This window comes from Populus alba, chromosome 5 (genome assembly GCF_005239225.2).
Source record: "Populus alba chromosome 5, ASM523922v2, whole genome shotgun sequence".
Taxonomy (NCBI): Eukaryota; Viridiplantae; Streptophyta; class Magnoliopsida; order Malpighiales; family Salicaceae; genus Populus; species Populus alba.
In genome coordinates this window covers 441,213-454,236 of record NC_133288.1, presented here as the reverse complement: position 1 = coordinate 454,236, position 13,024 = coordinate 441,213, and the positions used below count along the sequence as shown (strand labels likewise).

At 31.5% G+C, this 13,024-nt stretch overlaps 1 protein-coding gene across 1 annotated transcript; it reads right to left on the bottom strand.

Moving 5' to 3' along the window:
• Positions 1–10,840: 10,840 nt before the first annotated feature.
• On the bottom strand, positions 10,841–11,617 carry LOC118035009 (agamous-like MADS-box protein AGL80). The gene has a single exon (XM_035040492.1). The coding sequence runs from the start codon at positions 11,615–11,617 to the stop codon at positions 10,841–10,843; it is 777 nt and encodes a 258-aa protein (XP_034896383.1).
• Between the last annotated feature and the right edge of the window lie 1,407 nt (positions 11,618–13,024).

Sequence of the window (13,024 nt, the reverse complement as noted above, 5' to 3'; positions counted from 1 at the left end):
ACTAATATGCATACCAAAACATCCTTGAATTTTCAGCTTAAACATATATTAACACATGCTTTTATTTCATTCTTAACTGGAGCTCTTTTTCATATCTTTTAGGTTCAGACTTAACTGCATCGTCAGCGATGGTCAAGATGTCACGAAATTTTCTTCTCTCTGGCAAGACAGCTGAGTATTTTTTCAATGCTTCAGCTCAATCATTTGGTGTTCGACAAACAATTCACTGACCCATTTACTGTTCCACCTCAAATGATTGAGAAATTAAACAAGACAAAAATATTTCAGCTTCGATTTGGAGCATACAAATCTGTTCTCGGCAGATGTGAGATATATGTTTGCAACATCTTTGATGAAATACCAACTGAAGCATCTGTTAGCCCACCTAGCCCCATTAAAAACATTGACACGCCAGCCTCAATAACCTCTGCTGCTGGAAGTTCAAGGACTTTCACCCCTCCAACACCAAACGTTGCAGATCCCTTGGATGTAGATCAAATCTCAGATTCAGACTCCAGCTTCACAGCATGACACCTCTCCACAAAAAGACACGTTCTATGACAGCTGCCATCGCCAGTCAAAAAGAGCACTAACCTTCAATGATGCTGAGCCACACGACAGGTTTGCTTTGCCTCCCCACACATAACAAATAATTTCAGTGCAAACATGAACACACCAGCGGAGGCCACTATCTCATTTCTTTGATATGCATTCCTTTAGTAATTATTCCTTGCCTGATCAACAACTTTATAAATAGTCTTCCCTTTCATTCTTAATATCTTATTTGGCATGCAAATATCATCCCGTGGAATCTTTTTTCAGCTATATCATTATTTTTATTCTTATTTTTTGATTTCAAGATATTAACTTCCAAGACACCACTATCTCATATTTGTTCTACATTCATCCTATGAAAGTTATTACTTAATTGTTCTACTAATAAATAAATTGTTTTGTCTTTCATTCACATTGTTTTACATTTCCCATTCCTTAAGTACTTCCTTTCAACATATGATTCAGCACCCAGCTTCCCCACCCAAAACCCTTCAACGAAGACTCATCAAAGGAGCATCTCTACAAAGATGATGACAATCCTGCACCTCAACTTTCAAAGAAGCAGCGCCTCTCCGTTTCATCACCTGAAAAAGTAAGCATCTACTTCTAATTAGTTTCCCTTCTTTATGAACTCACATGCTCAACAATAATTACATCTTCATTTCTCATTACTGATTTATCTTTAAAAAAAATTTAATATTTGTTGCTGTATAAAATTTATAACTTACAGTTACACTGATTTTTTCCAATAGGAAGCCAATTAACATTGGGTTAGTCAATGCTTGCTTTTCCAACATCACAACCTGATTGGGCGTCTTCACCATCTGCGTTGTTGATACAGCTTGCTGCTCATTCACGTCCAATTCTCTACCTATATGTATAAAGCATAAAATATTTACCTCTCACTGCTTTTGTTATGCTTGAACTAACTTTTGCAACTAACTTTGTTAACTATCTGAACTTGACTTTTGCAACTAACTTTGTGAATATACTATCTATTCCCATATAACATGTGCAAAAAAAAATATTACAGATTTTGACACCCGCGGCATCGCGCGGGTATCAAGACTAGTACATACATATAACTCGAGGGGAAATGCATGCATCAAGCATCTTGCGATAATTACACTATGGCATGTTAGATTCTCAATTGGAATAGCTAATAAGGGAGATCACCCCTCCTGTACTCTAGGGTTCCTTCGCGAGGAATCATGCCAGGTTTGTGCATGTTCTATATCTCTTTACATAAAGCAACATACACAAATATCAGCGAGCTAGCTAGCTAGTTGTATTTAATTTCCAACAATTGCTTGCTAGCTAGCTAGTTGTTTCTTCGATGTCTTGTTAATTGAGGGTTTAAATCGAAGATGCCTTTTGTAATGGGATCAAGCCATGCATGCAGTGTAGTAGTGCTGAATATATATATATATATATATATATATATATATTACATCGATATATTGAAAGCCTTGGAGAGGACAAAACATCGCGAGAGACAATACAATATATACAAACACACCAAGATTAGCAAGATTTGAGCACTATATATGTATATTATATACTTCGAATTGATTAAGAGTTCGGTATCTTTCCCTCACGAAAGGTTCCTAATTCTCTCTCTCAATCAACGTACGTTGGTTGAAGAAAAGAAAAGAAAATAAGACAAAGTAGTTGCTAGTGTATTGATGCCAGGCTGGGGTCTTGCTTGCCTTTTCGAATAGCTGTAAGGAATGGCAACCATCTAAATTAGTAAAAGGTTCACTTTTTGTCTGTTCAGATTCTATCTCATGATCAGTGATCACTACTTCTTCTTAATTCCCCTTTGAATTTTGATGGTTCCGCCCTGTGCATGTGCTAGCTGCTCTGTAAACCTTCCAAATCCTTCCTTCCTTCCTTTGGACTCCACTACGCCATGGTTGCATCTCCTTTTTTAATCTCCCCTGTCTCTCCACTTTCTTTTAGTTCATCCTCGATATCCCAGCTGCTACTCAAAAACACTATTTACTTTATATTGCTTATATATGTATAATATTTAAAGTGTTAAAATTAATGGTATGATGGTGTACTCGTGCTTAGTTTCTTATTCTTTAAGCAAGAATTCGAAGGACATATATACATGCTGATTAAAAAAAATAAAAATCTACACAGAATATAACACAGCACATCAATGTCTTAATTTATTCGAAGCCTGAGGTCTATCCAAGGTTATTAAAAAAAAGGATTTCTTAACTACTGGCTGATCATGGGAGATCGAGTTCATCAGCTACGATTGCAGAATCTAAACATAAAATCATAAACTCTCTAAGGAAATACCATTCAATTTGAAATTTGAGCATCTGTTCTCTTGCCTAATATATCAAACAATTAAAAGCTATATGTCAATTAAATCTAAACATTTATAAGTGGATACGCGAATAATTATTTATTTGACTGATTGCATGATTGTATATGAAATTAACACTGTAAGGTTTTAATGAACATTTTCCCGCACTTTTTACTGGTGTAAAATCAGAGTTATATACACCATAGATATAAAACCCGAGACCAGGGTGATCCGGGGCCTTGACGGGGTTTTAAATGGTCTAAACCCTGGCTTGCAATCACCATCAGATTTAACAATTTTACCAAAAAAAATTTATATCGGTATTTAAACTCACAGTTTGTTGGTATGTATTTTATTGACAGGCTCACAGACATAACCGGTCCATTGAAAAAACTTTTATCGGTAATTTTTGGTATGTTGGTAAGTCCATCGGTAATAAATTTACTGATGGATTTACAAATGGACAAAGCACGCTAAAACAAATTGCCCGTTTTATTCCATCGGTATTTCTCTCAGGAAATTTGCCATATAACTGATAAAAATACTATATGCAAATTTGTTGATGTTTTTACTTGTCCGTCAATATATTCATTGGTAAATATAACATATCACTGACAGAATATCATCTGTAATTTAATTGGAGACTTAATGGTAGCAGTGATATTTGCAGTAGTTGTTTTTCAACTCTTTAGAATATACCGACGGACGTGGTTCGGCAGTAACCCTGTCCGTAATATTTTAAAATATTTTTTAAAAAATATATTGAATGAAAGTAGTAAAATAATTAAAATAAGATAAAAATAAAATATATAAAAGGAAATTAAAATAATATAAAAATTAAATATTTATAAGTTCAAAATACAATAAATCTAAAATAGAGATGACGCTGAAGGAGGAGGAGGAAGAGGATGGTCGTCACCGGGACCGTGGGGCCAATAAGGACAAGCGCATGGACCACTCATGTGTGATCTCATCACCATCACCACTCGGTGGAGTTCATCATATTCTGTAGTGAGGCGTTTATATTTTTCATTGAGATGGGTCATCCGATCATGTACTCGTTGTTCTAACATTGCCTCAAACACTAGAGTCAAAATTATCTTGATTTTGATTTTACTTAGTTGCAACGTGATTCTCCCAAACTCTTCTCACAACATTATTATATATTCTCTCTCATTCAAATTTTTCTTTGGAGTAAAAATTTATAAAAGGTAAATTTTAGTAATTTCAATAAGGAGACCAAATTAACATAATAAAAAATATTTAAATTAATACTAACATTAAACTATGAAAATCATGCATCGACTTGTGGCTTCCATTTAGAATGTCTGAAAACCTAACTCCATTGAAATAATAGAATTTCCATCGATAATTTAAATATCAATGTTATTGTTTTAATAGCCTCAATGTTTGTAAACCTGAAATTGTATTCATGAAATAAAATTATTAAAAAAAAAAATTAAGCATGTTCTTGTGAAAGTGATTCAAACTTACATTGAGAGGACGTCCTTTCATTAGGCTTCATACTTGCGGGTGAATAGATTCCACTGTGATGAGACCCTCACTCGATGTTGTGGCATTGCACTTGACGAACCTGCATCATATGTCGATGCATGTGCCTCAGGTGCTTGTTCTTGGTTGGTACACAATGAATCGTGGTTGTCAGCATCACCGCTATAAGAACTAACAATGATCTTGTCCTCACAACGTGTAATAGACTTTTCCTTAGGCATCTACACAAATTAATAAAAAAAAATTAAACGATTTCTGTTTTTTTTTAAAAAAAAATCGACAGCACCTATCATATACGGGAGACCACCCTAAAAACATTTAACCTGTAAATAAACAACATGTATGCCACAAACCAACTAATTTTATTCAATTTCTTCCAACAAATTAGAATAAATCAATTTCACACAAAATTCACATCTTCTAAGTGGTAACATATTTCATTCTAAATTTACATGGATTTAATCAAAATATATAAAAAATCAATATAATAACTAAAATTAATCCTAAACATTTAATTAAAATTGAACAACAAAATTGAAAAAAATAACTAAAATTCAATAAAATAATGAAGAAAATATTTCAATAACAACTAAAATTCAACATAATTATTTATAAGTGGTAATATTTGTGATCCTAAATTTACAAAAAATTATTCTAAATGAAATAAATACAAGATAATAACTAAAATTCCATAAAATATTGCAAAAATTATTCAATAACAACTAATATTCAACACAACTATTGATTTCAATTAATTATTAAGAGCACAAAATTGAACAAAAATAATGACTTAAAAAAGAAAATAATGAAAAAAACACACACACACAAATAAAGAAGAAAAATAAATGAAAATTCTTACCTTTATGGCATGCTTAGTTTCAACTAAGAATAAAAAAAGAAAAAGAAAATATATGAAAAGAGATTGTTAAAAAAAACCAAAGAGAAAAAGAAAAATAAGAAGAAAAATGAAGAAAGACAACATAACTTAGGATGAGAAGAGAAGATTTTACTTTGATTTCAGCTCGTGAACAGTTAAGAGAGAGAACATAGGAGAATATAAGAGAAAGAAAAAAAGAGCAAGAAAGGAGATCATGAAGAAGATATTGCCCTGTTTGTTATGCTCATGTTCTATTATATTAGGTTTATACCAATGAAATATTAAATATTAATATCTTTAAAATTTTATCGGTGCTTTCATCAGTGAAGTCAAGTTGAAATTTTCAATTCACATGGAAATTCTCAGATACCCTCCAAATATTTCCAACGGTTTTTCATTCTGTCTGTGAAACTATTAGAAAAAGAATAACCAGTCAATAGTCAAAAAGAGTATTAATTACCATCACCTTGGAATACTCATTCTGTCAGTGATTCCATTAGGGAAAGTATACCCCAATATGAATAGTTTTTTCCATCGAGCCTCACACTTACAAACTAAAGCAAATCATCTCTTTCAGTAGTCATAATCAACAAACAAAGAAAACCAGAATGCAAAGGAAGTGAAAAATAAAATATCAAATTGCAGAAACTGAACAAATATTGCAAGAATTAAACAAATATCTTCTCGAAGTTATACGATTGGTATCTCTCTTTAGGCACTTGTTCTTTGTATTTTGTTATATCTTCGAGGTACAATCTTTCAAAGTCTTTTACTTCCATCCACCTCTTTCTTGGAGCTACGTGCATACTCTGATGTTGATCATGACAATGATCCTACAGATCACAAATCTATTAATGGTTTTTGTATCTTTTTAGATGATTCTCGTATTTTATGGAAGAATAAGAAATAATCTATTATTTTTCAATCTTCAACCAAAGCAGAATATCGTAATACGACATTTGCTACCAAATAGATTGTTTAGTTACGTTGATTACTTGTATATATGAGAGTTTTTCTTTTTCATCCTACTCTTATGTATTGTGACAACCAAAATTCTATTCGGATTGCTCACAACTCAATTTTTCATGAACGAACTATGCACATTGAGATCGATTGTCATCTTACTCATCATCATCTCAAGTATGACACCATTACGTTTTCTTTTGTTTCTTCTTCTTTACAGATTTCAAATTTCTTTACTAAGTCGCATTTCATTTCCTGGTTTGATTTTCTAGTTGGCAAACTCTCAATGTTTGTAGCTGTCGCATCGTGAGTTTGAGGGGAGATGTTAAGAAATATATTTATTCATTAAAGGTGGAATAATATTTTTAGTTTAGCCTATATATAATTTTTTGTTCTTAGGTTAAAACAAGAACTTCATAAATAAAGTGTTTTATAAAACTCTAGTTTCCTCCTTTCTTATGTTCTTATTTCTCTTTGTTTAATTTGGATTGTTTAATGTATAAAACTATCAAATTTAAGTCCAAAATCTCCAATATCATTCAAGTTCTCATGAAATCAAATCTATATGATATTGTAATCCAGAAACCTATGGAAGCTCAAAATTAATTATAGGATTAAATTAAAGTTATCATGAAAATCGATGAAATGATACATTACTTTTAGCATGATAAGATGTGATTGTTTGTTAAATAAATGAAAAGATATGATTTATAAAAAATCAATTTAAAACTACGATTAAAAACACAATGTTTTATAAATATGCAATTAAAAAGTTATAGCTGCTGCTGATTGGATATGGTTATAATTTTTTAGAATAATTGCAATCCTTTCAAAATACAAAAAACGTATGATCTATATCCTTTAATTTAATAAAATAAGACAACAAAACTTGAAAATATATGATCTATAAATGTTATTAATTTAAATAAAATGAATGAAAGACACAATCTTTGTAAATATACAAAAACATTTTATAGCGGTGATTATTGATGGGATGAAGCTGTAATTTTTAGCAATAGTTGCATTTTTAAAATTTGAATTTCTAATGAAAAAATATATGATTTTTTAATATAATACACATAATTATTCATAAGAGAGGTATGATTCATAAAACGTAATTAATTTAATGAATGTCATTAAAAACACATTTATTTACATGGGTGTGATGGAAAGATATGAAATTTCAATAATATATTTTTAATACAAATAAATAAGAGATTTAAATTGATTCAAAATACTGTATTATGTATTTAATATATATTCATTATTTAAAAAATCATTATATCTACAATAATACAATACATGATTGAATATTATTATTTAAAAAAATTTAAAACTAAAAGCATATTAAAATTACAAGATTATCCTAGACGCAAAATGCAAGTACACGACTAGCTAGTTATAGAATAAATAAAATTATACCATCAATGCTGATGGATTTATATTCATCAAACCAAAAGGAAGAAGAAGAAACAAAGTGCAGGCCCAAGGACAATGAAGGCGACTAATTACCTGGGCCAATGAACATCAAAACAAGGGTTCTAATCTTATTCCTCTGTTGGTAATGTTATAACTTAATTTTTAATTTTATTTTTATATAAAAAAATGAAGGAAATGAAACAAATAAAATGAATGAAGAAAAATTAAGATTTGGGTCAAGACAACAAAAATTAAAAGTTTTGAGAATTAATCAAGGTAAAATTATAAAATTCAGAGGCAATTTTGGTAGAAGTTGAAAAACTTGATAAGTTTGGGGGCTTAATTAAACTTTTAATTAGTTTTAATTAATGAAATTAGGAGTTTAATTGAAGAAGTAATAAGTTTGAAGACTTAATTAAACTCTAAATTAGTTTAATTAATAAAATCAAGAGTTTAATTAAAGAAATATTAAAATTCGGAGCTGATTATTGTTACAATTGCAAGAAATTAAAGTTCAACGACCAAAGTAAAACTGCGGGGTACTATGAGGAGTTTAATTGATTTTTCCAGTGGTAATTTTAAAGGCATGAAAAGTTGAAGAGTCAATTAAGAACTAAATTGATTAAATTGGAACTAAGGACTCGTTTGTAAATGGCTCCGAGATCAGGGGTCCAATTGTAATTGACCCAGGGGGACAAAATTAAAAAAAAAAATGGGGTAGTTCCATGAATAAGGGTCCGATTGCACAATGTCATAAGTCCAGTTACCAGATTGAAAAATGGCCGACCCAGCCCAGAAACGGCGCCGTTTTTTATTTCTTGTTCCTTCGTCTTCTTCCTCCAGAAGCAGAGGAAAGCCACCTGCAAAAAAGAAGGACAGAGGAGAGAACAAGAGAGAGATAGACCGAGAAAAACTAAATAAAAAACAGAACAGAAAAAGAATATGAAAGGAAAGAAAGGATCAGAGAGAAGAATAACGAAAGGAAGAGCAGAAGGAGCATTGTCCAGAGCGCGCCATCGTCTTTAACTTCGGTCTTCAGCTGCAGTTAAGTTTACAATTCTTCTTCCCCCGCTTTTGCTTTTTAATTACACAGGCACTCTGGCATGCGTGAGTAATTCACGCTTGCCAGGCAACAGTGCTTAGGCTGGTCAATGGCTCGGGCCACTGACCGGTTCAGGCCCTCTGAGTCTAGTCCACCCAATACGGCTGGCTGGATTCAGACCATAAAAAACAATTGAGACTGGGCCGGGTCTAGACCTCAGGTCCAGCTAGCCTAATTTCCTTTTAGACTAAGGATGTGTTTATTAAAACAAACCCTTATGTTTTACTCTTTTTATTTCGCATCCCTTTGTTTTGATATATGGTTAAATGAGCTCATTTTTTATATCATAAAATTTTGGGGATCTTCACTGATTTATTTACATGTCCCTCGCATTTTTTTGTGTTATTTTGTTAGCTTTTGCAGTATATTTGATTTGTGGATTTTCACTATAGAATGTGAATATGATATTAAATGCATTTTTTTTTTCTTTTCTCTAAAAAAATAAAAAAATATATATTTTTTTTAATTTAAATTTTACGGATTTATTCACTGGCACCAAAGTCAAGAATATTTTATTTCTTGGGTTACACAATATTTACCAATATCAGAATTAAAAATATTCATAAGTGAATATTCATTAATATTAGAGTCAAGAATAATACAGGAAGACCATAAGAATGGAACAAAAAAAAAAACTTTTAGCAATTTAAAACAACTTCAACAATGCAACCTATCTTAGATAAAATGTTTAAGGGATAATAATATTTTTTTCTTTCGTGTAATTAGTTATGTACCATAGAATTTCTAGTCACCACAATATTAGGTGACAACTCTTTAAACTAAAAATTTTCCCTTTTAAAATAAGATGTCAGATATTTATTCTTTTTATATTTTAAAATTAATTTTAATGGTCACCTTGATGTTCGAGTCTCACACATAACATTAATTTGGTTAAATTAATGATCAAAATTAACATATGAAGATATCTATAAAGAATCCTTGTCTTAATTATAAAGTAAAAATAGAGTGTTTAAGTATCGTTGTCAAGGAAAATTAATACAATGATCTAAATTGATTATATGGATACTATATATATAGTCCAAGATCATATTTATTGGCATATATATAATCCTTCAGCTATGTAAATTGAAACTCTAATATCATTAATACCAGGATATGAATGATTTTTCGCTTATATAATTGTCAAAAAATTCTAAGATAGTTTTTAGAATTATAATAATTATTTTTTTTAATTATTTTTTTTGTTTGGAATTACATCAAAATAATATTATTTTTTTTCATATTTTTTACATCAAAAACAATTCAAAATCATAAGAAAAAGTAATAATTTGAAGTAAAAAAATTTGAAAATATTTTTTTAACACAAAAATAAACACAATCTAAATCTCAACCATAATTACCATATATATATATGAGTATTAGTGAGATGTGCTCCTTCTTCTTCCCTTTTTTTTTTACATGACTATTTCTCTACCGATCCTGCAGCTCAGTGAAGAGGTTCGTTTGGATATATAATATTTTCTTCCTAATTTCTCTGATCTTCACTGTTTGTCTAGTTAGTGAATTGCTAATTAAGACAATTTGCCAGGTGTTCCAAAAAGAGGAATGAATTACGGTCCTATATATAACACCAAGATGATGCATTTGACCCCAAATATATGCATAATGCATTTGGCTACACATAAAATTACTGCCCTTTTTCGAGAGAAATTATATATTTGTTTCAGATGGGAAAATGCAGTGTTAAAATATATGAAATTTACCTGTTCTGTTCCTATATATCATATATGTTTCACACTTCTTGCTTTTAGTATATGGTGATAGTACTGTGGTTAGAAATGCTTTGATTTAATTGGTTATTGCTCTATATTGTCAAGTAATCATGATTAATGGCCTCGATCGAGCTTGTTATGGATATAGAAATGATAATATAAATATTGAAAATCAGAGAATAAATTTAAAAAAAGGCGATTGAGAAACTTGATAATACATGTAGAGATGATAAACAAGGATTTATTCATAGGAATAGTGCGCGATATTGATGCATTGTGTCTGTGTCCAAACGAATGAAATCAGGAAATTAAAAGATATTTCACGATTAATTAAGATACCAAGTTAATTTAAAACATCAATTCATGGGGAAAAAGGGATTAGAGAAGAGAGCATTATGGTTGGTATCCCCAAAAGGCAGCATCATATTGTCATCCCCGCCAAACCCCATTGCAGTCTCTTGAGGGGTCACCATGTCCATGAACCATTGTTGTCTCAGGATGGAATCCACATTAACCCCAAGATTAGTAGCAGCCAACACGTCTGCTTTCTGTGACGACTCTGGTGCTTGCTGTCCAGCATTGCTAGGTCCTGCCCCGGTGGCTGCAACTGCTGCCAATTGGGAAGTATGACTAGCACCCCCGGTACTGCTCCTACTCCTTTTGTTTAGGGTTTCAACCCTCTTTTCAACGTCCTTCAGGTTACGGTCGATCATCCATCCAAGGTCATTCAAGTCAATCATGTTTAGGTTAGCCAAGTTAATTTTTCCAGTCAAGCATTGGAACATGGCTTGAGTGACCTCCTTCTCACGGTTTTCCTTCCGCTGTTTCATGAGTTGTTCACTGGCTTTTGCGATCCTTTGCCTAAGGAAACTCTCTTGATTCACCATTTTCTTACTTTGCTCCATTTCTGGCATGGTTTTGAACTTAGACAGCACTCTTTGGACTCCTAAAGGAGAGGGCCAAACCTCAGGTTGAGAATCATACGGACTATAAATGATAGCACAAGCATCAATCCCACAAAGGGTGCTTAGCTCACTCACCTTCTTCATTAGGCCCTTCTTCCTTTTCTTGAAGGTGGCTTTTCTTGCAGAATCATTAACTATAAATGCAAGCTTCACCTTCTTTCTAGTCATGGCTGCTTGGCTATGAAGGATTTTAGAACTTTTACAGCCTAATATGGTTTGGGTGCATCTTGCCTCAAACATTCTATGTCATATATATATATAGGGCAGGAGAGATCCTCGTATTCAACCATACAGGATGATTATGGTGCCCTTTATGAATTCCTAGGTGTAGATGTTGATGTATTTGGTAAGTACTAACTACACAAAAGGTGGCATATACACCTATATCAGCAAGGATCATATTCGGATACCTAAATGGGCATGCAAAATGATTATTTCTCAACAACTTTTAGGCTTCATCATGAGAAAACAGTTAGTGATTCGAAGAGCAATTTGGTCTACAATATTAAGAAAGGGGTGCCCTAATGAGGATAATTATAGCCTGAGATCTGATTTTAAATTTTGCGAGCTGGTAGGACTGGAGTTGTCAAAACAATATATTTGATTAATGAGTGTAATCTACGAATTATTTTATGTTTGAGAATTGCTTATCTGTTTCCTTAATTATTCATATTAGAGAATCCTGCTTTGGTTCTCCTTGCATGTAACCGTTGATCTTATCCATACTAAATGGCCAACATGGTTTTCCATATATAAACGTATGGGATACATCGGGAGGTAATGACAGATCAGGGGAGGTACGAAGGCAAGAATGTGGATATGACATAGGTTCAAATTTTTTTAATGGCTTCCTGTCGGCAAGGTGCCAGAGTGGTGTCACGTTGATGTTATGTTTTTTAATGAAATAATAATATATAGTGTTATTTATTCAAATTTGATGATCAGGGTTTATTCAAATGTTTAGAATTCGAGAACCAATGTTTTCCTAGAAGTTTGGCAGAACGAGTTGCCGGCATTTTGGATAGGAAATACTGAAAAATTAAGAACCCGAATGAAAAATATATGGAAGTATGAATAATCAGATTGATAGATGTTGTGATTTGGAATGAAAATATTTGTTTCCAGTTTAGAAAAATATTTTCCTTTCTAATATATTTTTTTCAATTTAGTTTAGAAATCCCTATAATAATTGTATAGTTATTTATCAGGATTTTTCTTTCTTTTTAAAGTTGATCCGATAAAGATATTTAATTTATAATTCAATAGAATAACCACAAGAGAAATGTTTAGTAACAAAAATTTCAAATGAGAGTTTTTGTATGATTATCTTATTTGATAAAATTTTATGTTATTTGGTAAAATTTTGAGTTGTTTGTGCTTCATGTTTTTTTTATTTTTGTGTGTTATTTTTGTTTGCATTATTTAGTATCAAGGCTCAATAATTCCTCGTGCTTAGTGTTTTGTGCTTGAATAACTATGATTAGAAGGATTGCAAAATAAAACATGTTCATATAAAGGTAGGGTTGATGAGAAGATCCCTCTTTCTTGAAAAATAAACATTCAGTAACTAATGAT

What these genes read in the sequence shown, in the direction of transcription:
- LOC118035009 (XM_035040492.1), bottom strand. Translation starts at nt 11,617, where the DNA reads ATGACTAGAAAGAAGGTGAAGCTTGCATTTATAGTTAATGATTCTGCA.